Source organism: Rosa chinensis, chromosome 5, assembly GCF_002994745.2.
Source record: "Rosa chinensis cultivar Old Blush chromosome 5, RchiOBHm-V2, whole genome shotgun sequence".
Classification (NCBI taxonomy): domain Eukaryota; kingdom Viridiplantae; phylum Streptophyta; class Magnoliopsida; order Rosales; family Rosaceae; genus Rosa; species Rosa chinensis.
Window position 1 is genome coordinate 77,760,785 of NC_037092.1, and position 27,023 is coordinate 77,787,807.

The window sequence follows — 27,023 nt, forward strand, 5'->3', positions numbered from 1 at the left end:
ACGAGTGTAGTTTTGCTTGTCTATTCGCTATGTTTTTCATAACTTATAGGCTCGATTTTAAAAGAGCGATAAGTTCAAATATAGTTGGTCTATCCTATATACCACTGTAGCTCTTCCACGAATCCTTGTTCTGGCCATTGTTATGTGTCAGCGGGTGGATATGTAATGACATTCTTGACATACGCTATTATCAATAGAATTACCATTACTTCAATCAAAAAAAAAAATCTTGATTTAGCGATGAGGCCGGTAGAATAATAGAATTAATGATTAAGAAAAGACGATTTAATATTTGCGAGCAGTTGACCAGTGAGATCGTTTCGGATGCTGACATCATTCCAATCTATTGATATGTAGTTCTCATCTAAAAGCTCTAAGCTAGCGTTAACATGGTAGTAAAAATCTTTCAAGCTCAAAAATTCCGAAGTATTTGTATCTTCAAACCTCTGAAGCTCTGACACTTCTCATTGCTTTCACAACTATGCTGCGCTAGGTAGTGAGAACTCAAAATAGTGAAACCTCGATTCATTCAACAAAGCAATGCTCAAAGTCGGCCACTGATGACGATCAAAAGCTTAATCATTGATTAGAAGTACAATCTGGCTCTCGCAACTATGCTCCATCTCTTGCGGCGAAATCAACATTTAATTCTTCTGTGCGACAATTGAGGTCTGAATTCTGGTTGTATGTCTTACTATTTGACTGGATCAAGATCCTTTTGCTCACTGTATAATCTTTAAGGGTGCAACTACAGATTTGATTCCCCTGGTCAAAATGGAGACTGGCACAATGGGCAAGTTGATTTGTGAGAAGTTGAGAACCACTTATAGAGGCAGGCCGAATGGAACTTGTGCTTGCAGGTCTTGCACGCTAGACGTGGAAGGGCGTGGTTGACGGTATGGATGACACTATAACAAATAGGACACTCCTCGACACCTTCAAACTCCTTATCAAAGTTGCGCTTCCATATCCGGATAGCTTCTGCTAAAGCTCCATTCTGCATCAAACAAATAAGAAAATTATCCACATTGATCTCGGTCAGTTTATTTCTGATCCTATGCTTAATGAAAGAACAAGACCGTCCATTCTTCCTTCCCCAAACACTACTTCCATGGAAATCGTCACAACAAAACTAAAATTCTTCAAATTAATCAGTCTCTGTTGCTCTTTCTACATACATTCTTATCACAAATTAAATTGCACAGCAGCATGAAAAAGATAATGATTCTTTGACCTTCTGCAATTGGGTGGAATATGGACACTGACCAATAACATTAAGGTTAAATTCAGTTTACCTGATTCCGTACGAATAATGTCATAGACATTGACCATTTCCTCTGCTTCGCTTCACTAATACCTAGACTCCTTGTACAATCAACATCAACAGGCCGTAATGGGTAAGATGAAGGAAGACGGATTACTAGATTCATTGCAGTCTCATCCTTTGTATAAGTAGCAACAACCTCATTTGCTGATTTGCTTACAGCAATGGTAAAATTCTCGTCAGCAATTTCATCCTTTTTAATCTGCACAAGAATTGAGATTCAGAGTTAAATTACCATCATCACAGTATTGTTCAGTAAAGAAAGTGTAAACAGGATTTGGTTATAGTTTATAACAGTGGCTATTTAATATCTTCGGCATCTCAGAAACAATACAAAATAACCTAGAGCAAAAGCATCCGTATAAGGCTATACATACCTGACTTAATTCGCCAGCGATGAGATGTGGGCTGCACCATGCTCTTGTGAACGATTCAATTCCTGATAATGTAGAGCGGTCACGTAAATCATTGGACCACTGTCTTACATAGGCGGGAAGAATGTGGAGCATCAGACCAAACATTGCTCCAGCAAGCGAAGCCATTTTCAGTGGTTCAACAGGCCAGAGAGACTGTACCGAAAACAATAAGGAACCAGTTCTAATGGAACGTGTTGCTGCAGCTGCAGCTTCTGCTATGCCAGCAGGAAGCTCTTCGTCTTTCTTCTTAAGAATCCACAGTTCTAGAGGAATATGCTGGAAGAGGCAATCTAATATTACTGGATTAGCAGAATCTTGTACGTACTGGACTAGTCTCTCCCTTGCAGGTGATGATGATGGCAATGACCCTAAATGAGATAACAACAAGGACCACGCAAGAAAAACATGTACCTGAAATTTTGACAAGGAATCAATTTACAACTTCAATAAGCACTATAAAATACCAAGCAAGAGACAAATACAATGCAAGCAAGGAGTATTTTTTACTACTATTGAAAGCATATTTACCCTTTGATCTGCCACTAAATCCATCTCGAGAACATTACTAGGTAACTTTTCAATCATGCAAGATATTTCAGCTCTCAAATGAATATCCGTTTCTGTCGACATGTCAAGAGAGGATGAAACCTCTTCATTGTTACTAACGCCATCCAAGTAACTTTTGTCTTCTTCAACAATAGCCAGGCGTAAAACAAGTTCAGTTGAAAGAATAAAGTAAGCAGCGAACTGCAACAGAGGAACTGTTTTGGCAGAAAAAAGGATTGCATACAAAGAGCTAATGGGTCCTTTGCTCAGCCCCCAGAATTCAACTGACTTCACTGCTCTATCTATGGCATCTGTTGATGAGTTGACCACATTTAAGGCCACCAATTCCCAGAAATAGGAATGTTCAAATCGCGCCGCTGATACAATAAATGCAGCCTCGTGACAACAGGAGCTTGCAATGGCCTCAGCAATACCCGTGCAGAACAACAATCGAAGGATGCCTTCTAAAATTCTATTTTTGAGGGGGTCCCATCTTTCTGTTCTCACGGGATTTAAGTTATCTGCATCTTCTGCTTGTTGGCGACCAAAAGGTCCACAGGACAGAGAAAATGATAAAAGGGCATTTTTGGCAATGTCTATAGGAAAGGGATCTGAAACGAAAACAATTTTGCCAAGGTTATCAACGACATCATCCAAGTTATCAGAAGTAAAGCTGCTAGTGATAGTGTCGTTGACATTTTCAGCAATTTCCTCCATCATGACAACAATAGACTGCAGCCAGCGTCTTATCTGAGATAACACAAACTCCCAATCTTCTTCATCAAATTCTTTCCAACAATAACCAACTGAAACGACCATAAGCTTTGATAGCAACATCTGCACAACTGGAAGCTGATTAATTACAGCTGGTGCGCCAACACCATGTCTCTGCTTCCGGAATAATTCAAGTAGGAGCTTTCTCTCTACCGAGCTGATCTCTCTCTCCAGCTTCGGTGTTTGTATGTCCTCTACTGCACTAATGGGATAACAAGAAATAACCAGCTGCATCCAATCTTCCATATCTGCAAGAAGAAATCAAAAGGAAATAATTAGCAGATTATAAAGTAAATCAGCAAGATCTACAAGCACAATCGGCCCTTTATGACAAGAAGGTGGGCTCCCACCACTTGATGCTCCAGAACAGGGACTGCTTATAAAAATTTGAAGAGTTTCTATTTCTTACTCAACCAACTGTTCACATGATAACTTGCAGCTCCAAAACTCAAATGTCTAAGAGAATTAATTTTTATCAAATGGAAATATTAATTACATGCATTTACCTTCTCCTGTTTGCCACCACATGATCAAAGGTGGAAATGATAGAGCTTTTTTTAGCCAGCCTTCAATAACAACTTGCACATGATTTTCCCCAGAAGAATCATGTTGAGCGTCTCCACTAGAGTCATTACATCTGATGCTTCTTTGACTTAATGGTTGAATAAGAACATTAACAATCAGAGGAAGAATCCTCAAACAGTTTGCATTTGTTGCTTCTCCAACATAAAGTTTATTTACAAGCAATGCAAACAGCTCCATAGCTTTCTCAGTACCCCATATTTTATCATTAAACAAAGTTAAAAGAAAAGCTACAAGAGCTCTTAAGAATGGTTCTTCAATATCCTCCACTTCATCACTTGAAGTAGGACACAGATAGACAAAATTCTGTGCAGCACATCCTCCCTGAACAAGTGTGCCATCAAGTAGAATGTTGAAAATAAAATCTACCAAGCTCTCCTGGGAAGAGAAATTTTTACTCTTTGCATAGGCACTTAATGAAGGTAAGAATGAAGCTACAGCACTTCCTCCTGGCCATTTCCACGAGCATAATATTTCAGCAGCAAGCCAGGATCGAGTCGGCTTTTCATATGTTGCTTCCACAGAGGGAGGGAGAGTATATCTAGCATAACCCCCAACAACTCTATGAATCCCAATTTCTGATATCATCTTGTCAATAAATGAAATAAACTTGCGGTGGCCAAAGTCCTGCATTTTGTCATATATTTGTAATGTGTAAGCCTCTCTACAAATCCAATATAGATCACATAATCCATCTAACAATTAGTGAAACAATTCCAACACAATACACTCTCTGAATAAACACAAGTAATAAGCTAGTCTCACAGTAAGGAATGAAGCATCAACTAGTCTCAATGGTGTGTTAGTGGGCTAACTCTTCTGAACCTGGCTGGTTTATGAATATATTTAACAGATTTCTCAGAAGCTTTCTCATTCAGCACTGTCCTGGTTGTGAAGTGTTGAACACATACATACAGATTATTTTAGGGTTACAAATACAGATTATTTTAGCTTTCTCTTGTCTTACTGCACACAAAGAAAACCTTGGGTTGGGGATGAATCAATTATCCAAATGTGTTCAAGCATCAAAACAAATAGCAGCAGAAGGGAACCTAACTGACAAAACAAGAGAGTGGGCATCGAGCTAACAAACTAGAACTCAACGATCTTTCTTTCCTTACTGCGCCTCTAAGAAATCCTAGGGTTGGGGTTAATCAATTTAATCTAAATGTGTACAAGCATCAAAATGAATAGAAGTAGAAGGGGCCATAACTAACAGAATAAGAGAGCGGACATCCAGCTAACCAACTAGAACTCAACAAGTAACAAGAGAAACAGACACAAAAACATGAATCAATAACACAGCACTATGTCAATCCAATAATTCCCACTCACTTGGATAGAGAAGTCCTTGGCAACTATTCCCTCTGGCCTGCTAAAATCCGGAACTATCCACAAAGGCCATCTATCACCTTGGCAGAGAAGTTGGTCCAGCAGATTTTGTTCCTCATAGGGATCCTGAGAGAGACAGTCCAAAATTTCAAGCATCCACAAGCAGCACAGAGATGTGAACTTCTCTGTGTCTAATTCCTCTTCATTGAAGATGGCGGATCTCATACACTGAATCAGAATTTTTCCAAGTGCCTTTCGATTGTGTAAGCTGAGTGTTTTCCAGAATTGATTACTTATCTTACATCTAAATGCATGAAAAGATTCACCAAATCCCAGCCTGGCCTTCAATTTTTCCCTTGATTTATCATCAGGTGCATCATCTATCGTTGTCAGTAATACCAGAAACTCCCAGTCAATCAGAAAAATTGCAGCTAAAATAACTGAACTCAACCCACTTTCTTCACCAAGTGTCTTTAATAAATATAAGCCGCCATCAAGTACTTCAAGAGCAAATTGAGCCATCTCAAACATGCTCACAGAATTTTCAAATTCTGGCCCAATAGTGTTTGCCCCGGCAGTCAATAGAGAACCTGCATCCCTAACCCAAGTAAAAGAGGATGCCATAATAAAAGAAAGTAACTTCTTGAAAACCTCTTCAAATATCAGGATCAATGTATTTCTTGACACCAGAGAAATTTGATTGATCTTTGTTGAACCAGCAACAACAGTACTGCAGATGAGGTAAAAAGTAGGTCAATGAACATAACACTTAGATTTAAAGCATTCAAATGAATGTTATATGAAATAACTAAATAAATTCTCCCATTCCATAGAAATCAGTGACCTTGCAATTTCCAATTATGAGATACATAGAAATCAACTTCAGCATAGATATTCTCCAGATAATAGTTAGCTATCCAATTATAGAAAACTAGTCAACCCAAGCAAAGCACGGACTAAATAACTAAAGCTACATTGGAAGAAACTAGGGTAAAAAATAAATAATTTCATTCATACCACAAGAATTGAGAATTAGAAGCTCCGAGAGGAGGAGAGGATCGAGCAACAGCAACAGCAGTTGATTCTAGAAGCTCATGATGCCAATGATCTGGGTTGCCCATTTTTGTGCTGATGGAAACTCCTACCTTTGTGTTTGTGATTCCGTTTCTTACTTTCTGTAAAAGCATTGCTAAGATAGTTATCCGGTCAGAATCTAAAGAGCAGGGTGCAGATCCAGAATGCTCCAGGTTAGTGGCATATCTGATAACACTATCCCACTGCTCAGAGAAATATTCATCATCAAGCAATGCAAGTAACAGGTCAAGACGAGCACTTAAAGAGTAACTATTCCCACTAAGACACCATGGAACAAAAGTTCCATTGAACATTTGCAGGAATCTATCTTCCTCTAATGCTCTATCACCCTCATCAGGAGAATAACTATGTGGAGACGTATTGTGAATAAGAAGTTCGTGGACTATCTTGTGAGGTCCAAATACAGAAACAGCCACTGCTAGAATCTTCACACAACTTGGTGAATCCTGGTGTCAAGAAGATAAGATTAAAGAACATAAAGATAAATTTGCAAGTATATATAGTACATTTATTGTCGGCTAAACAATAATTGAAGTTCACATTTAATTCGCCTGGACACATCTTTATTTTTCTATATACCATTATGAACTTGCTGTTTGACTGGGAAATAATACTATTAGAAAAGTAAATTCAACCAGTTCCAGGCAGACATAGATTTGGAACTCTAATAGTCCAAAAGTCCCCACTCATAGCTGAACCAGTCAGAATGTAGTCTGACACCACAAACATATGCATAACAACTATCTTAACAATTGTATGATCTCCGAGAAACATTACTATCCACAAAAGTAGGATAATAGATAAATATAAATATGTATCAAGCATGAGAAGCTATTGTGTATGGCAACTTACATGTGATCTCATCAATGCAAAGGAATTAACCAACATTGGTCCAACTAGAGAAGCCAAAGGCCAACCTCGACCATTCTGCATTGCATGTTCTCCAAGTAATGATATAAACTGTATAACTCGCTCCGCAAACTCACTTTCTCTTTCCAAGTTACTAGCATGCTGAAAGAAACTCTGACAATTCTCCTGAAATTCTGCAGCAAAAGCTGAGAGCAAATCATGCTCCAGCAAATCAATGCCTGAAAGAACCCCAACAATGCAATTTGCCAACTCTCTAAAGTAGCTCATTGGGTACGTGATATTCAATGTTTCAACTGTCTTCTTGTTGGAAGCTAAATCACTTTCACATGAATCTACTGATAATCCGGGGGACGTTTTCTCCTCCTTTCTTGAGCTACTAGAGAAAATGTAGTCTTGCCACAAAAGCTTTACCAGAACATTTTTAACAAGAGTTGCTTGAAAATCACTGATGGAATCCACTCCATTGCAATATCTGGTATCAAATAGAGAAAGATTTATAACCAGTAACATATGAAAACATCAAAGCCATATTAAACTTTGGGAAAATAAACACATCAGCTGAAAATCCACTGAACAAAAAAGCAGCAGGGTATAAAACAATATAGTGAACCATGATTAAAGTAAAATCAAAGGACTCCCACCTTGAGACATTGTGCAATGCCCAAAGAAAGCATTCTTGTAATGCTCGAAAAAATGCCACTCTATCTGCATTTAAGGAATGCGATGGATTCCTTCCTGCCCAGAGGTTCTTGAAGAATTCAAGAAAAAAAGTTTCTGCAACGACTGCTTTAGATGGCACGGTGTGTAAGAATAGAACCAAAGATGGATAAGAAACCTGTTGAGATCCAAAGCACCTATTTCTAAGGAAATCCCAAAACCGATTCAGTACAGTTTTCTGTACATTGACAGAAGTCCAACTTTCAGGAAATTTATTAGAAAACAGTAAAATTGCATCCCACATTGATGAATGACAAGCAGGATCCTTCTCCTGAAATCCACCTAATAGTGCAGCAGCAAGAGTTTTCATATTTCCTTCATTAAAGGCTTGAGGGACGTTTTTTATAAAACTACTCAATACAGAATATGTGGCTGAACGGATAGCAGGACTTGGGGATTTCAAGAAGTCTAAGAAATATTTATGAGCAGTGAACAACTTGTCGGCACAAGAAATAGCAGTTTCCCTAGCCTTCAAAGCATGTTTTGGTTGAGCAGCTAGGTTTTCGGTGCCTGGTCTTTCTAGTTGTAAGCAAACCAAGACATCAAGAAGTGTGGCCAATGCCAGTAATGATGAAGATATCACCTGCAATCCAACATGATGGAATACACATTAAATCTGAGAGCATTTTAATATGCACGTCTAATATATGACTAATTGAGGTTTACTATGGTGATGTAGATGAAGTGACAAATCCTAGATCCATACCTGCTGATGCATCTCTTGCAATTCATCCAGAGCAGTTCCTTTATCGGACATATTTTGCGGTGTAAGCCTCAGATTTTCTTCCAAATAAATAAAAACCTCTGCCGTGCATAAAATTAAAGCATCTAGTCTCTTTTCTGGAGCTGAAAAGACTGCCTGTTGTGCATTATGGACACTCAAGTTAAAGTCAAAACAAAGGTGCATACGAAATGCATAATCGGTGAGGAGTTAAATTTCATAGGACAATCAAAAACAGCTTTGAACTGAAAAAAAAGAAGAAAAAGAACATGATGAAACTTAAGGAATGGGGACAAACTATTATAAAAATAAAAAATGTTAGCAATCTTCACACAAAAAAATATCTCTCTCTCTCTCTCTCTCTCTCTCTCTCTATATATATATATATATATATATATATATATATCTGTGTGCGCGTATGTACATGATCAAATTCTTGCCCCCGCAATACTTGAGGTTAGGATAAAGCCCGACCAGTCTAGACCATCTATGGGATCTTACCATGGGCCATACAATAGCCCCCCAGTTGATTTGACTCTACTACATTCAAGATAATTGGATTCCATACAAGTTCTGAACTTTTTTTTATATGGGAGCTACACTTAAGTTTCTGTTCTTTTGTTGAGATAGGGATAGAAATCACAAATTTCTAACTGCTAAGATTAATGTTATTATGGCAATGTAGAGATTTTCTTAGGGCAGTTTCTGACATTAAGCACTGTAAAAAAACAATAGACGAGGATATATCTGCAAAATAACCTGAAATGATCGCTTTGCAGCTTGAGAAACTTCAGAGACTGGGTCAAATTGAGAAAACCACCACGGTCCCATCAAAGATTTCAGCTGTGGCGCTAAATCTCTCCTAAACAACAAACAAATCAATATCAGGGCATTTAGGCATAACCAGAATCAATAGATAAATGAATGGAAGTTCATATTCAGTTGACAATTAGCCTACATGTGCAACCATTATCCATAAACATTTCAAGGGCTTTGGAACATAGGAATTTTCCAGCTCATTACTATAGAATTTAGGTGGACCCAATTTAAGAATGAGATCTTATCACCCTTAGTCATGTGGAGATAGCAGCATCTAAAGCAATTTTTTGTTTCACAAACGCAGGGTGGATTTATCAAAGTTGTGGTACTGTTTTCAAGGCCCACTCATCACCTCACAGAGGAGCTTATCCAAGATGCAAGTGAATCAGGACATTGACTTTTTAAAAGATATAACCCACAATAAATAAAGCACCACTGAGAGTTTTCCTTTAACTTGATAGAATTCCAGACAGCATGCCCAAAAGAACACAAAAATGTGAGAGTACACAAAAGAGTTCAAACCCAACGGCGGTGACAAGAATGGTCATTGTGTCATGAGTTGCTCGCCGCACATCCCTATTGTAGTCCACCACAAGCCTTTTGTATTCAAATCCCTACAGAAGAAAGAGCTGCGTAAGTCTCAAAAATCTGAAACAAGTGTGTCAAAACTAATGACATCAAAATGTGTTATTATTAAGAACTTAAGAAAAGGAGATTAAAAAAAAAAGGAAAAAAGTCTCTAGTAATATCATACTGAGATGAGAAACTATACCCATTGTGGAATGGCCGCTACTATGTCCTTCGTGGACTTTTCCTTCAACAGTGTGGATAGAGATGCCAAAGCTTTAAGCTATTAATGAATGCAAATCAGTGAATATTACAATCATACATGATGGACTCCAAGCCTCAAGTCAAAAACACATTTTCAGGCAGAAGTTTACCTTGGTGGTGGGATCTTTCCTTGCAAGCCTCTTCAAATGTAGAGCCAAATCACTATCTACTTCCTGCACGACCCACACGTGAAAACAGACGGGAGGAAAAGGTTAAACAACAAGAAGAAAGAAGTTAACTTTGCACAAACTCCTTCTAACAAAATTGGGAAATTCTGTATCATTGGTGATGGCTGGATTCACCACTTTCACCGAAATGAATTCAACAAGAGGAAACCAGAGCGCGTTTTGCAAATTTCTAACTCCTCATTCTCACAAGAAGGTAACTACTAGATTCAATAGAGCCAAATCCAAACACACTGCGACAGAAATCTTATTGCAGCAAGACTATAACAAACTATAAATTGCTTTCAGAACTACTCAACCAACAACAGAACATAAACACAGTCGCTACCCTACCAATTGATTCTAAATCTATTTCCTTTTACTTAGTTTACTTTTTAACTTTTTGCATTGCTGGTAGATCCACCACCTTCACCCAAATGAATTCCACGGAAACGAGAGCTTGTTATGAGAATCTCTAACTCCTAATTCGGTAATTACTAATTTCAACTAAACTCTATACATTCAGTAGGTCTGCAATTCACTTGTAAAATGAGCCGAATTCCAAACACACTCTTACAAAAATCTCATTGCAGCACGACTAGAACAACTACAAACGCATTCAGCAATCAGCACTAGTGTAAAACAATAACATAACATAAACACACTCACTGCCCTAGCAATTGATTCAAAATCAAACTTATGGTCCTGCCATTCATATACATCAAAACCTAACCAAAATCCAATACTCTCCTCAAAAGCCAAAAATTGATAGCAAAAGCTTTAGATAAATGGAAAACCTACCAAAAAGGGCCTTGAATCATCGCCGGAAGGAGGAGCATCGAGGCGAGAGCCTCCGACGTAGCCACCGAAGCCCACCGCCGCAGCAGAACCCGACGGCAACAGCGACGCCGCCAAACTACACAGAATTTCTCACAATCAGAGATGTTCAAAACGACGCAGTATCAACCAAAACATGTTGGAAACAAAATCAGTACCTGCTACTTGAAGGGCGGGCCTTGCTCCTAGCTCCGTCTCCCTTCTGCTTCCCCATTCTGGTTTACTGTACAAGTTATTCGAAACGACGTAGTATAGGAGGAGAGCGAGTTGCAGAGCTAGAGAGAGAGAGTTTTTCTCTTTTGAGCCCTGAACGGGACAGGAGGGAATTGTGCTCGGCTGACGGAAAATCTGGTGCGAGAAGGTGTATGATATTTAAGAAGCCAAACCAATGAGGGGGTAGATGTACGGCAACTCCAGGGTTTTTATGTCAAATACGACCGCCTTAGCGGCTGGGCCCGTATGGCTTACGTGGCATTGCATATTTGCATGAACGGGTCATTGAGTTCCTCTTTATTTTTTATTTTTTATTTTTTAAAAAAGCCTTTTTTTTTTTTTTTTAAGTTAACTCAAAGTTTTTAACCACCGTAATTATGAGTTTATTACATTCCTCTTCTTGCTTCTTGACACCTTTCCTTCTCACAAAAACAAAAAATAAATAAATAAAATAATAATAATAATATCGTACACTTTCCAAGATTGCAACTTAATCAAAAGTGGACTCGATTTCCACCATAAGGGCAGCTTATAATTGAAACTCAGTTTCTCAACATCTAAACACTATTTTTCACCGGAAATGCAACTTACAATCAGAACTCGACTCAATTTCCACCATAAATACAACTAACGATTGGAACAACAGTCTAGTAATATATGAGAAGACAATGATATTTAAAAGTGGCGAGAGCAACCCCTAGATTTCTCCGATAGGTTTAGGTGTGGACTAGCAACAAGAAAGAGATGATGAGTTTTATATGAGAGAAAATTATACAAACAGTACCCGAACTAAGGCCGACTCCTAACTTCAGTACCCAACTATGTAAAACTATCACTTTGGTACCCCAAGTTTCAAGCCTGACCCAAGAACAGTACACGTCGTTCATAACAGTGTTAACTAACAATCTGCATGCTAAATTTGGATGGGTATTTGGGTCATTTCGTTATCCAGACCTTATCTCATGCAAATCCCTTCTTCTTCCCCTCGTCTCGTTCATCTGGGTTTTGAGCTCTCTGAGCCTAGAAGTTATTGATGCCCTCGTTTCTAATGTCTTCAAAAGATGAATCGAAAACAGAGCCTTGTTGCAGAGAAAAGCCAATGCTAGAGCACCGCCGCTGGTGGCTGCGAGCTCCGTCGTCCGATTCCTCTTCCTCTCCTCAACCACAGCCATGGATGACCCATTTTCAGAGGTGGGTTTATCTTCATGAGAGGTTACTTCATTCTCATGTTAATTGAACCAACAAACCAACATGAACATCAAACCAAATGGCCCAATAATATCCAGAAAACCCAAAATGTCTGCAGCCTAACTTTGCATATCCAATTCTACAACTTCAACGATTCCAGAAACATCAAATCATCAATTTCTACTCACTGTTTCATGCAAGGTTTCAAATTTCGGTTTCGGTACTTCAAATTTAAGGAAATTTCGGAGAAAGTTTCGATTTCGGTGGAAATTTCTGTTAAAAATAAAGAAATCAAATTAATTGCATTTATAAAATGATATTTTTGAATGAAACTTTTACATAGACTAAACTAACCTATAATAAACCTATTTACAATGTAACATCTCTAAAATTATACATCTATAATAGAATTATGATATTTTATATGGACGAGTAATTAACTAGTATTGTAGTAGGTTGCTAAACTAGTATTTTTATCTATGTGTATTGATAATGTGTTGTATATTGATAATGTAAATATGATTTATTTTTTTTAATAATTAGAAAATTACAAGGGGGTGGGGCGGGGCACGTAAAACCAAAACCCCTTTGAATGAAGATGATTAAGTACAACAAAAGGAATATAAAAGCTACTATGATGTGGTTCGATCTAGCTGGTTGAACTGCTTTAATTTAGTATCATACAATACTGCTCCCAAGTACATGAATTTTGGAAATGATTTTCGTACTTCATCACATGGTTATTGTATGTATACGTGTTGTTCCCCTTCCACATGCAATCCATATATCGGATATTGTGGAATAACCTAATATGATGTTACAGTGCATGAAACATACAATATTTGAGACGAAGCAAAAAGGAATTCATGTTATGGTTGGAGCATTCAACTTTGTAGCAGATAAAAACAAAAAATGTTTTTTGTTGTATTCAACATGATTGCAAAAAAAAAAAAAATCAAAATCAAAATTTCATATTTTCATATTTTCTCTATAAAAGTATGAACCAAAAAATCATTGTAGGTGACATAAAAATTTAACAAAAATTTTAGAGAAATTTCGAACAAAATTTCGGTGTGAATTTTTAAATATATATTGTGTGTGTAGATATTTCGGAAATTAAGAATTTGGTGGAAATGTACTGAAAATTTCGGGAAACTTCTGACGGAAATGATATAGCATATGAATTTCGTTTCGGTACTTCAAAATTACGGAAATTTCGACCGAAATTTCGGCAGTTTCGGAGAAATTTAAAACCTTGGTTTCATGTCATGGCCGGAAATTGGTCAAGGAAGACCAAAACCACCACCGTGAACAGTGAACCACGGTGGTTCAGTAACTCCAAAATTCTAATTTATGCTAATCTCCTCCAAACTTAAATTCAAGTATATAGCGAGGTAGAGCTCGACAAGGGAAACAAGTTTGAGACCTGAGTTGAAACTAGACGTTGCCGGAAAACATGGAAATTCACCGGCAAACTCAAACATCTTCTCATCTTCGATTCTCTCTCCCAAGTTGACAGATGGACAAGAAGGTACCACAGGCTTCTTCACCTTACCAAGACGAAACTACCGCCACTGGTCTCACTTGTAGCGTGGCCAGAGTCGGAAAATATGCCTGAAAACCAGAGAAGCTTTTGGGCATTGTCCTGCCGTCGTCACTGCTAGTTCGGAGAAGGGAGGACGGGGCTCCGCTTCACGCCGCCACGAGGAAGCTAACGGCGTCTGTGCTACTTCAGGCAGTGGTTGGAGAGTTAAGAAATCGTTGGTTCCCCGTCGGAACGAAAACGGATCGACGTCAGAGTCGGTTTGGGTTTGCAATTTGATGCATGTCGAGCTAATCCAACACCTATTAACCAATTCAATATTCAATCTTCCTCTTCCTCCTTCCTTCCGTATGATCACATAAACAAGGAGCAATTATGAAGGAGAGGATATCTCACTTGTTGCGCGCACACACACACACACACACACACAGGGAGCGAAATATCAAGTTTGTATATTAAAAAAAAAAAATGGGTTAAGACATCAAGTGACCAAAATATCCCACAAAATATGCCACCTAGCACAAGACTTAACACCGTTAATAACGGCGTGTAAGATTCTTGGGTCGAGCTTCAAACTTGGGGTACCAAAGTGATAGTTTTGCATAGTCGGGTACTGAAGTTAGGAGCCGGCCTTAATTCGGGTACTGTTTGTATAATTTTCTCTTTATATGAGGAGGTTTGTGGAGCTTGAAAGAAAAGCTCTCATGTCTACTAGCCCCAATCAATTGTGGGTTTTGTTATTGTCAATGATGGCAGGGTTATTGGTCAAGGCTTTCACCCTAAAGCTGGCCAACTACATATTGAGAAATTCCAATGGTACATGTCCTTAATCTGAGATATGCTGGCGATGTGGCTGAGAACGAAACAGCATATGTGAGCTTGGATCCATGTAATCACTATTGGAGAAGTTATGGAAACGTTGGAGGAGAAGAGTTTGTTTTGGATGTACGTTGTTAATGTAAACATTTTAAAATGATGTGATTGCCTCCCTTGAGTCTACAATAATGTCTTTCCTAGCACTGGAAATAGGGGGTGTCAATGGGCCGGGCAGGGCCACAACGTATTTTTTTAATTTTTCGGGGCAGGCAAGGTTAGGCTTCTCTTAAAAATCAAGGCCATGGCCTTACAGCCTTTTTAGAGCCAAGCCCGGCCAAGTTTTTTTGGGTGGGCAGGGTCGAGCTCATTATATTTATATGTCATGTTCTTTTGTTAAAAAATAAAATAAAAAGGCTATGAAAAAATTATGATATGTTAATGATTTGAACAAAATAAAAGGAAACTATAGCCTAATGCAATAATTAGTTCAATATATCTACATAAAAGGGTCCTTGACCCAAAACACCAAAATTGACCAAAATTATCCCACTTACCCCAGCAACATATTTTTGTTCCCATTTACACAATTTAACACCAAATGACCATTTTGCCCTCAACACAATTACAGAATTACAATCACTGCCACTCTCTATCTCTCTCCTCATCCCGATCCAGTTTCTCTCTCGCCTGATCTGCACAAACCAGTTCTCTCTCTCTCTCTCTCTCTCATCACAGTCAGGTCTCCGGCGAGGTTTACTCGTGTTTTTCGGCGAGGTCCCTTTATATTATGTCATCTTCCTCCTCCTCCGAGTCCAACTTCGAAAATGGATCCTCCAGGCCGCGCCAGTAGCAGCCTCTGCTCACTGTTCCTCCCTGCCACATTGCCTTCGCAAATCCGGCAGCATCACCAAGCAGATCCGATAGGGCACCAGCGTAAAGATCTGAATCGAGGAGCCGCCTCAACTCGACTCGCCTGACTGGGTTGTCGTCGACATCGCTCGCAGTCGCAATCCGGTCAAAACGGTTACGATGGGTTTGGTTGGGCAGCAGAGGCAAGATAACGGTGTGTTTGCTCCGATTAGGAATTTTGCCGGTGAATTTGTTTCCGGCGAGTATCAATCTGCCGAATTGCTTACAGTTTTTCAGACCTTTGTCTAAGGAACCAGAGAGGGAGTTGTTGGAGAGGTCGAGGTTTTGGACGCGCTGGAGGTTACAGATCAACGACTAGAGCTGACTGGCAAAGGGAAATGATGTTGGTGCCCAGAGTATTTTCTGGGTGCCCCAATCATTTTTTTTTTTTTGGGTAAAATGGGGCGAAAGGCCAGAAGAAAAGAAAAAAAAAAATGTTCTATTGGGGGGTAATAAAGGGCTATTGGGGGGCAATAAATGTTTTGAATTGATGTAATCTCCACTTTTTTTTCCTTAATCAAAGTTTTATTTGTCTAATTTTACAGAGATTAGTTCCCATTTCGGCGACCGAAAATTCTATTGAGGGTAATAAACGTTTCCGGTGACCTATGAGATCTCCGATGACCTCCGGCGAGGTTTTCAGAAAAGTCCAATGGGCAGCGGCCGGTGACGGGATTTCGGCGAATGTTGGCCGGAATCCAACGACCGGTTACCGGATTCAGGGGAAAAGTTGGCCGGAATCCAGCGACAGGTGACCGAGCTCCGGCGAAGTCTCCTATGGTTTCTCTCTCTTCCATTTTTTTTTTCTCTCTCTCTCTCAGTCATAAAGGAGCGAGGGTTATAGTCTCAAAAAAAAAAAAAAAAACTTAATAGGGTATTAGAGAAGACTTCCTTAGAGTGTTTTTGATAACGAGAAATTAAAAAAACTTAATAGGGTAAATGAGAAAAAAACCCTACATAAAAAATATTAATACTATAATTGAATGGGCTTTCGGGCTAGGCTTATAATGCTGGGCCAAGTGGACTTTAATGGGCATATAATGGGCCGGCTCGCAGGCCAGGCCTGGGCTTTGTATTCTCCGCCCTAGCCCTGCCTCATACCCAATGGGCAAGGCCGAGATGGGCTTTGCTGTGGGCCGGGTCAGGTCTCCATTTTACAATTCATTTTTTAGTAACTCAAAATTTTGTCTGTAATAACTTAAATTTTGTCTTTTTATAAGAATTTTAACATAAAAAAAAAAAAACAGTGTGGATTGCAAATTAAGAAGTGTAAATTTCATTCTCCTTGATGATAAAGACACTATTATTGAAGATATTATATCAAAGTGCATTCTTTGATCTCCCAATTCTCAATCCAAATTCAGAGAGAAAGAAAAATCATTTTCTACTATCTTGTTTTGTGGCATATTGTATAGGAACACCTCCATGCATGTACTGGGTATAGAATGACTAGATTTGAAATTTAACACATAGAAACAGGAAAATACAAAATCTGATCTGCAAACTTTAGAAGAACTTAGAGCTTTGCAGCCTGCAGCAGAGAATGAAAGAGCGAATTATATACAAAGGAAAAGCTACTCCACGGAAGAATCAGCAAATCACAGTAAGTATTATTTCAATAGTATAATCACTGTAATGGATATGGTGTTTTATACTCTTCTAATTAACTCTTCATCAAACACCATTTTCTGCTAAACTGAACTAAAATAAGGCAAAGAAAATCTAGAACTAGAACAATTCAAAGGTATATGTAGTGAGGATACATTTGATCTATTTCTTCATCACCTTTAAGGGAAGTTCAGAGATTGACCTTTTTCAATTTTCGTGTGGAGAATACTCAAATTTTTCCTTAAAGTTCTTCTATAGTCTCTAATCAATCAAGAAATATTACAATTAAGGCTGCAACCAATGCATGATCGACAGATCCAGGAAAGATGGTCAATCGAAATTTTCCCCTCTTGGGAAAAGGCTGGTGCAATTTGTACATAAGACTAGTCTGCAACAAGACATAACAAAAGATTAAGACTAACTCATAACCAAGAAAGAACACCTTACACAAATTTCTAAACACAGATGGGTTAATGAGAGGTCAATATCTAATTTTTTTTTTTTTTTTTTTTTTTTTTTTTTTTTTTTTTTTGTAACCAAAAAAAATATCTAAGCCTTCTATATTATTACATGCTTCTTTAAAGAATCAGATTAAGCAAGAGATTCTATGAATACGTTCATTATCAACTAGCAGAGAACTTGCTCAAATATTTACATAAGGAAATGCAAGGTGTTATTGGGACTGGAGAACTTGTTATTAATTTAATAACACCATCGGTGATCAATTTTAACTTCAACCTGTTATATCAATGGCACTCAACCCAAAAAACAGAAGAAGCATTACTATGCAAATGGTCGCACTTATATCAAAGAAAGATGCTGATCAAAGCATAGACTACATTAATCCCAAAACTCAACTTTCCCTCATAATAGGCCACTACAGCAATCATGGAACTGGGTTGCAAATGCCACCAAGTCCATCTTTATGCAGGGCTATTCATATTTCATAATAACTCTCAGTACTCTTTCTACAAAGACAAATGAGGATCCATTTGGATGGAGCAACTCCAAATCTAAGGATTTAGTCAATAGTTAATACTATAAAGCTTAGACTATTAGCTTTTTTATTGAGATTTGAACTAATGAACTATAATGTCTCAAAAACTCTCAGTAATTTGCAACCCAGTTCCATGATTGCTGTAGTGGCCTATTATGAGGGAAAGTTGAGTTTTGGGATCAATGTAGTCTATGCTTTGATCAGCATCTTTGTTTGATATAAGTGCGACCATTTGAACTTGTTATTAATTGTCTAATGTTCTAATGTTCTATAATGTATTCATTTTGAACTGTATCGGTACAATTTATATCAATTGCATTTTATCTAATGGTCTATAATTTATTAACTTTTCAACCAACTTAGCCTTAGTGTCGAATGAAAACCTGGTTTTGAAATTACTGTGTCGAAATGGAGCCTAATTGTGCTAATAGCTTTAGACACATAATCTAGATTTTCTACACTAGTTGCACCAAGTTTGTCACACAGTTTCAATTTCACCCAATAATTTCAAAGTTCATTGAACTTTATCAAACAGAACCATCCCTGATTAGCAGAAGTCTAGCACCAATACACATTCGCATACTAGAAGTCATTTCAATTTTCAAATGCTTATCACACACAAATAACCAATCATACCTGAGCAACTATGTCATTGCCGCTATAGATGCTGCATGATTTTTGGAACGGGAACCCTTTCACTTTAAAATCACAGGTTGCCTCTGTTGAAATCTCACCACCAATAAACACCTCCAGCTCAATTCGAGTAAGTTTGTTTTTCGTTCTCTGCACTCTAAATATGAACTGATTCTCCTCAGCTTGACCGCCCTTATATCCTAGCCAACATCCACTCTACAAATCCCAAGAAACACAAAAATTATTACCAAAAGAAAAAAAAATCTATGAGGAAACAATTAGAAACACAACTCACATTACTGAGGCACAAAGTAAGCAGAGGATTTCCAGCGGCATCAAGCAACACGCGCTTATTGGATGATGACTTCAGAGATTGATGGGTGACCTTGAAAACTACGTTACCAGCGGAATCTAGGAAACCCAAGTCGCCACGTGGCAGGCCTGGATGTTTCTTGGAGACAAAGAGATCGACCGGAATTTCAGTATTTGTGGGATTTGTAAGAACTGAATTGTCCATAGAAGTCAGTCAAGTTTTGGAGTTATTTAGGACCAACTACAGAAGCATGACGGAATGTATTTGAATCACAGAGAATGAAAAGCCAAAGAGGAAAAGAACAGGTAAAGGAATCGATTTTGTTGAAAACACAGAGATAGATAGAGGTGGCGGAATAATTGGGTTTTGGTCGGAGAGAAGAATCCGATTCATATTAGCCGTCTTTGTTTGAAATTTTTCTATGGTGGCTGGGACCTGAAGAATCTAGCTCAACTCCGGTCCTCTACCTCTATGATTGACTCTGCTATACTACGGGCCTTGGGCCTCTTTGACCATGTTTTGGGCTCTCTACAGGTGCTTTTATACAGTAGCACTTTCAATAGAAAGCACTTCTAACTAGGAGTGCTTTCCTACAGGATTTGGATTTCTGTTTCCTACAAGTGCTTTCTACTCACAATGATCATCACATAGATGTATAAGAGGTAGCCTTTAAGTTAAAATCTCTCACCAATGATTTCCACAAGAACATAGTCCATCTTTGAAATGATGGAATCGACTCGAATCCCTTGCAACAATCTCCCTCCCTTCAGTCTTTGAAATTAAGCCAGTTACCACATGACAGTCTGCGCACACTCTCAGGTTCTTAACTATAACGATACGGGTACCTGGAGGTGTGCTGATTAGGCCTAGTCCAATTGCCAGTTTCTCGCTATGACTGAGAACTATCTCCTCCTTTGTCTGTTCATCCACATTTTGCATTACCATGCTTGTGTTTGGAACGTACCCGTTAATTTTCAACTTCCGAAAAAGATGTTGCAAGTAGTTGTAGATGTCTTTACTTAGGGGATGGGATCTGTCTCCTGATTGAAAACTGTGAACTGTTTTGTTAATCTCAATCCAAGTGCTTGCCTTTTCTTTCCTTATTCCTCTATCTAGCATCAGTCTTCTCACTTTTGCCACACCTTGCAAGTCTCCGACAAGCCCATAGAAGTTGGATAGCAACATATAGGCTCCTGCTTCTTCAGGTTGTGATTCAAGCAATTTCTGCCCAACAGTCTTTCCTAGCTCTAAATTCTTGTGAGAGCAACATGAGCTCAGAAATGCTGTGAGAAGCTTTGGGTCTGGCTTTATAGGCATCCTCTCGATGAAGCTATAGGCCTCGTTGAAACACCCTGATCGTGCTAGGAGATCCACCATGCATGTATAGTGCGCCATCATTGGTGTTATTGAATACTTATTCACCATCATGTTGAAAATCCTCCATGCTTCTTGTACTAAACCTGCATGACTACACGCATACAAGGCACCCAAGAATGTGATTCTGTTTGGTCGAACACCTTCTATTTCCATTGCATCAAACGCCTTCAAAGCTTCTATTCCCAGGCCTTGTTTCCCAAAACCCACAATCAAAGCAGTCCATGAAACTACATTCTTCAAAGGCATGTTCCTGAAACATACAAAAGCATCTTCCATGCACCCACATTTAGCATACATGTCAATAACAGCATTCCCAACCGACAAATACAACTCGAATCCATACTTCATCACTAAACAATGTACTTGTCTACCGTTACGCAACGCTGCAAGATCAGAACAAATTGAAAGAACACTTACCACGGTCATAACATCAACATCAGCTCCCTCCAATCTCATTTTCTCAAAGAAAGCCAACCCGGTCCTTCCTTCCGAGTTATGCCCAAGACCCGAAATCAGCGAATTCCAAGACCCAACGTCTCTTTCCAACATGTTATTAAACAATTCAATCGCTTCCATTGTTAAGTGAGACCAACACAACCCAGAAATCATGCAATTAGTAGCAATCACATCTCTCTTAGGCATTTCGTCAAACATATCGCGGGCGTCTTTGATCTCATTGCATTTACAGTACAAGTCAAGAAGAGACGTCATTAGAATCGTCTCCCGATTGAACCCATGTTTGATCGCCATGCCATGAAGCTGCTTGCCTTCTTTTATTGCAGCAACTCTTCCACAAGCTCGCAAAGTTGCTGAGAGAAGAAACCCTGTTACTTCAAACCCATTTTCCAGCACTCGGCGAAACAGAGCTACTGCTTGACAATTTTGCCCTTGGTTTACAAGATTACTGATCGTCTTGGCCCATGATAAACTTCTATGCAGCATCTTACACAAGGCTATTTTGGGAATTGAGTAGTATAGTGTAGATTCATTGTCAATGAATTGTAGGGTTCTAGTGTGTTTTGTAGCTCGATGGTTCCCGGGGTCTTTTTCTTGGCAAGGCGTATTTGGACCGGGAGACAGTTCATCAGTCCATAAATATTATGAATCATCCGTCACTCGCAAGAATCTAACTAACATTTGAGTCCAATACGCTTTAAAAATTAAAACGAGAAATATATAGGGTTTCCCTTTTTTTTTTTTTTTTTTGAAAGGGAAAATGATTTGTACGGTACCCCGCCTTTAGCTCCTTATAACTTTTGATACCTGACAAAAAAAAAATATCAATACGGTACCTGAAGTTCTCTGCCTGACCGAGGATTGGTACATATAGCCGTTAGCTCCGTTACGTCGTTTTCCAGCTGGCAATTTTGATCATAAAATGACCAATTTACCCTTTATTCTTTTTTTTCTTTTGTTTTTTCCTCAATTTTTTTTCTGAACTTTTTTCCCTCAATTCTCCTCCATTTTTGTAATTTTTAAGCTTCTTTTCATGGAATTACAAACCAAATTGATGTGAATCCTTTTGGGTTTTTATTACTCTTTTCATCACGAATCCATTGAGGTATGTTTTGAATCTTATGGTTTAATCTTTTGAGAATTCCCAAAATTTGGAATTTCTAGAGTTCTTGATGAATTTTCAAATTCGGGTAACGAATTGATTCGACCGAATATTGGGTATTGCTCTATTGTGTCTTACATTGATTGAAACACATCATCTTCTCCAGACCATTGCCAAAAGAAGAAACCCAGAATTGGGGCATATTAACTTCATTTCTTGGATGCCTGAATAATGGCCTCGTTTCAGACTTTCAGTACATAAGCTATTTGGAATAGGTAGCAAACAAAACAGATAGCTAGACCATAAGGAAGACTAAAATATCTCTAGCTAACAATGCAGCTAGCTATGCTCCTTGGATCCGGAGGCAATGCAAAAGAAATAGAGGCAATGAATTTATGCTCCTTGGATCTCAATTTCGCTGCAAGCTCAGAAGCATCTTAGTTTCCCCGTCTATCTCTCCCCCAATTTCATCCAATAACTTCCCATTCTCCTCAACCTCTGTGGGAGTAGTCAAATATTTTCGACATGTAGTTATGCGATCATGAATATGGTTATAAATGCGGTCTTCATTGCGGCTATAAGTACGGCGGTAATTGTGGCGATAAGTATGGCGTTTACTGCGGCTTTAAGGGGGTTATGAAATCATCACAGCAATAATCATCGACATAAGTATGTAAAGTAAATGTAGACATAAACCCTCGAATAATGACGACTTGTTCCCCACCTATATAAAGAAGGCTCGACGTCCAGATAATCCATCTCATTCCGACTATTTCTACTCCACTACTGAGAAATGTACTGACTTAGGCATCGGAGGGTTTTCTGCAGGTACCCCCCCTCCTCCTCGAGCCGACGGTCAAACTCCAGGTCAACGCTCGAGGGAAGCTTCTCGATTGTTCCCAGGTCAGCTCTCGCTCCAGTCCGGATTAATTGTTGGGTTAAATTCCTCATCGGAATTTTTCACCTCTAACAAGTGGCGCCATCTGTGGGAACCACTTTTCCCTAAAAAGTGATGGTGGGAGCTGCACCTAAAGACATCTCATTTCTGTCACCGAGGACTGGCGGTGACAAAATCCAATCCCCAAACAGACTTGCCTCAAAACTACTGTAAGATCTGAACTTGCCTCTGAATGATGAGATGCAAAGGCTGAGGCAGCGGCGAGGTTAGGGACTGTGCTTGCGAAACCAATAGAGTGACAAACACGGGCGCCGGCTACGCCACCAGCAAAGGCTTAAATAGACCTCATGTCGAGGGGGCAAGTGGCACACTGATTGGATGAACAATTGGAGGAACCAATACAAGCCAATCCTCGAGGGCCTTAAGGAAGCATGTGCTGAGGAAAGTGATCGATGAGTATAACCGAGCCAGTCCTCAAGGGCTCGTAGCTGCAATCGAAGGGGACGCCGGTAAGTCTCCTTTTAAAGTAATAAATGGGCACCAACCCAGGTAACACCAATCAGCGTTTAGCAGTTACTCTTATGATTTTCGTTACAATTGATCTTGAAATGCAATGGAAGCCGGTGGCGAGAATGTCTAAACTATTGTTCGATTAAACTTGAGCGACCTTCTGGACCACACCCTCGCTGCAGGCGGGGGTGGGATGGCGTGCCTCACCCCTCGCCACGGGCAGGGGTGGGATGTGGACCACACCCTCACTGGAGGCGGGGTGGGATGGCGTGCCTCACCCTCGCTGCAAGCGGGGGTGGGATGATGGACCACACCCTCGCCGCAGGCGGGGTGGGATGGTGTGCCTCACCCCTCGCCGCAGGCAGGGGTGGGATGTGGACCACACCCTCGCTGCAGGCGGGGGTGGGATGGCGTGCCTCACCCTCGCCGCGAGCGGGGGTGGGATGATGGACCACACCCTCGCCGCGGGCGGGGGTGGGATGATGGACCACACCCTCGCTGCAAGCGGGGGTGGGATGGCGTGATGGATTTTGTCCTTGCAGGATATGGAGGTTATGCAAGTGGTATTGAAACTGACCCCCATGGGAAATGGGAGCAATCCTGTCCTCGGAAGATGATAAGGAGCAATGAGCGGAGGGTGAACCTTCCTATTCGGAATGCGCAAGGAGGAATACTCTCAAAGAGGCAAGTCTTTCTCGAGGACGAAAACTCTCAAGAAAGCAAAGGCTCGTGGAGATAGGTTTTTCTCGAGGAGGTGAATTTTCGAAGAGAAGAAAAAAGTGAACGTTTAAAGAGGCAAGCTCCCGAGGGAGCAATCGAGCAAGGCCCCCAAGGTTAGTATATGCAATGATTGATTCGTGAATGATTGATAATTTAATGCATGTTGGTAAATGCTCGAGGAGGCGGATCCTCGAGGGAATGATCGTGCCAACCATGCAAAAACGATTGAAGAGAAAAGTACTCAACCGTAGAGAACCAATGAAGAAGGCGTGTCAAAAGAAAATTATTACTGTTTTATTAAGGCTCATTACAAACATCGGTAGTTGGGACCGTTCCAAAGGAAAAATCCAACAAGGGTAAGAGCAACAGAATTGCAAAAAAGAAAGAAAGAAGCAAAAGTCAATTACTATGCAATGAACTCTGGCCATTCATTTGGATCGAGGGGTGGAGGACACTTCTCCATCCCTATGGCCATGGCCCTCCGAAGCGCTAGATGCAGGTGAGGGAACGTCTCCAGGAAGCATGCCTTGAATGGGAGAGTAGCACATGGGTGCAAATCCGTAGTAATGGTCGAATTCGTCTGGGCCAATGTAGCACCTGTCCTTCTCTCTGGTCAGGGCTTGATTCCACCCAGCCGAAAATTTTTGGTTGATACGCGCTTCATCTAAGCAGCCCCTCTCTTGAACTCATTCTCCTTGCTTCGAGTTACTAAGTCCAAGTCAGCTTTCAATGTTGCTATCTGACGATCTTTGTCCTCGAGGAGGTGACTTAGGTCCGCCATTGTTTTCATCTATTTGTTAAGCTCTTCTTCCTGGGATTTGAGTTGGCGACTCGCCTCGTCTAACTGTTGTTGTTGCTTCAACTGGAAGGCGTCGAGGCTGCGTAGGAAGTGGTGGGCCGCCATGAGGGCCTATACAGGAAGGAAAGAACTAAATGAATAGAACAAAAGTCATTTGCGTGAAGGAGAAAGTAATGGGAAAAATGAAAAGGTACTCACATCTAGCTGAAAAGCGCACATGTCATTGTAAAGTTTAGTAGGACTCTTAGGAGGCAGCTCTAAATTGGGCCTCAGTGATGCAAAGGCACTAGCTACCGCTGACGCGGCCGGACCATTGGCGAACATGGATTCTCCTGCCAGAACATAGGAGTTGTCGCATTTCCTGAAACTTAATTCTAGAACTTTGGGTGGAGGAGGAGGCATCATGACCGATCGAGTTGCTGAGGACGTTAGGCGCTTCGAGGGGATGGATGAGCAGTAGTATCTGGCATGGGTGGTGGAGTGAAATGAACCCTCCGCAGCGGAGAATGCGATGACATGTCTCGAATCGGTTCCCCTCGAGAGGAATGAGAAGGGCCAGCCCATTGAGAGGAATGAGACTGGCCATCGCTAGCGACGAGATCTCCGACCTTACGTTTTCTTACCTTCCGAGGTGGAGGAACCGATTGAGGTAGTTCCCTTACCGAACCAGATGAAACTCCTTCATCCGAAACATTACCCCGGGACCCACCTTCCTCTACTTCAAGGCTTTCTCCTGCTTCGTCCCCCTCGACGGTGGCCACGGCCGAGCAAGGAACTATTAAGCGAAAGGTATCCTTGGCCTCGAGACACTCTGCAAATATTGATTCGCAATCATAAGATACGTAGAAGTGGTTTTCGATCTGTACAACACGGGGCGCTAGTTCCTTCCCAGAGAGTGCATGGTCGATTTTTTCCTAGTAACGGCCAAATAAAGATGATGGGCGGTTGGATGCGGCCTCGAGGAGATTCTCACAACTTACAAACTGAGACAGAAACCATTCCCGCTGCACAAGATGACTTTCTAACCACGCGATGCGACTGGGGGGAAGATTGACCTTGGCTTGAGAGAGTTTGTACGCTGCAAGTTAATCACATGAAACGAGTGAAGGTCTACTAACAGGCACCGTATAGGGAATTAAGTACAGGGAGAAAAAGGATTAAGATACGTACCAAGGTCGTCTGCGAACGCTCACGGGGGCAAAAGATCCAGCTCAGGGGAGCACCATCCACCAGTGATCAACAAGGCCCTGGATTTCCATCCTCGATAGTTATTGGATAAACCTCCAAACACCTTCATCTTCGGGTATGGAGTAAAGTTAAAATATCTGAGTTTGCCAATTCTGGCACAATTGTATAGATAAAGAAAATCCGAAAGTCCCAGGGAGACCCCCCACTTCCAACCCATGATTAAAAATGCAGACAGAAGCAGATAAGCATGCGAATTAAGTTGAAGTGGGTCCAAACCGAGCACACCCCACATGAGTTGGAAGACGAGGTGTATTGGAAACCTGATAAATCTCAGGTGCTGAGGAGATAAAATCAAGGCACCAACAGGCACGTTTTCACCAGTGTGAATATCGGCGACCGCAGGGACAGGTGAAAGCTTAACAGATTTCAGTATGGAGTACTCCTCGACGTACTTTTCGATGTCGCGATCCTTCGGCTTCCATGGCACAGTCTCCTCAACTCTCTCCGGAGTTTTCTTTTGGATTTTTACTGAATCAGTGTGCTTGATGAGAACCATGGGTGCGAGAGGAAGAAACTATGAGGAACAAAAAAGGTTGTTAATTTTCCTATGCATAACGTGCAAAAGAAAGGAAAAAAGCAAACAACGAAAAACAACAAGAAAAAAAGAAAGAATGCAGAGGGTACCAAGTCGGGTTCAAGCTTGGGGGCACAGACTGGTGACGGAG

General features: G+C 40.3%; 3 protein-coding genes across 8 annotated transcripts; all 3 read right to left on the reverse strand.

Annotated features, from left to right (window-relative positions):
* Nucleotides 1-250: 250 nt before the first annotated feature.
* Nucleotides 251-11,408, reverse strand: LOC112166245 (E3 ubiquitin-protein ligase listerin). 6 transcript variants are annotated; one of them, XM_024303035.2, is made up of 16 exons: nt 11,187-11,408; nt 10,993-11,107; nt 10,138-10,200; nt 9,969-10,046; nt 9,719-9,810; nt 9,137-9,239; nt 8,363-8,515; nt 7,581-8,239; nt 6,922-7,411; nt 5,992-6,515; nt 4,978-5,704; nt 3,567-4,269; nt 2,269-3,308; nt 1,702-2,151; nt 1,296-1,526; nt 251-997 (listed from the first exon to the last, which is right to left on the reverse strand). In XM_024303035.2, the coding sequence occupies exons 1-16, from the start codon at nt 11,240-11,242 to the stop codon at nt 770-772; spliced, it is 5,712 nt and encodes a 1,903-aa protein (XP_024158803.1). In that variant the 5' UTR covers nt 11,243-11,408; the 3' UTR covers nt 251-769. The 6 variants fall into 6 exon arrangements, with proteins under 6 accessions (XP_024158803.1, XP_024158804.1, XP_040363072.1 ...); XM_024303036.2 differs by lacking the exon at nt 9,969-10,046; XM_040507138.1 differs by lacking the exons at nt 10,138-10,200; nt 10,993-11,107; nt 11,187-11,408 and having other exon boundaries at nt 9,719-9,825.
* Nucleotides 11,409-17,284: 5,876 nt separating this feature from the next.
* Nucleotides 17,285-19,734, reverse strand: LOC112201960 (protein LURP-one-related 7). The gene is made up of 3 exons (XM_024342887.2): nt 19,231-19,734; nt 18,939-19,151; nt 17,285-17,693 (listed from the first exon to the last, which is right to left on the reverse strand). Exons 1-3 carry the CDS (start codon nt 19,450-19,452, stop codon nt 17,571-17,573), a joined length of 558 nt encoding a protein of 185 aa, XP_024198655.1. The 5' UTR covers nt 19,453-19,734; the 3' UTR covers nt 17,285-17,570.
* Nucleotides 19,735-19,903: 169 nt separating this feature from the next.
* LOC112201959 (pentatricopeptide repeat-containing protein ELI1, chloroplastic) lies at nt 19,904-21,698 on the reverse strand. The gene has a single exon (XM_024342886.2). The coding sequence runs from the start codon at nt 21,565-21,567 to the stop codon at nt 19,933-19,935; it is 1,635 nt and encodes a 544-aa protein (XP_024198654.1). The 5' UTR covers nt 21,568-21,698; the 3' UTR covers nt 19,904-19,932.
* Nucleotides 21,699-27,023: the final 5,325 nt, after the last annotated feature.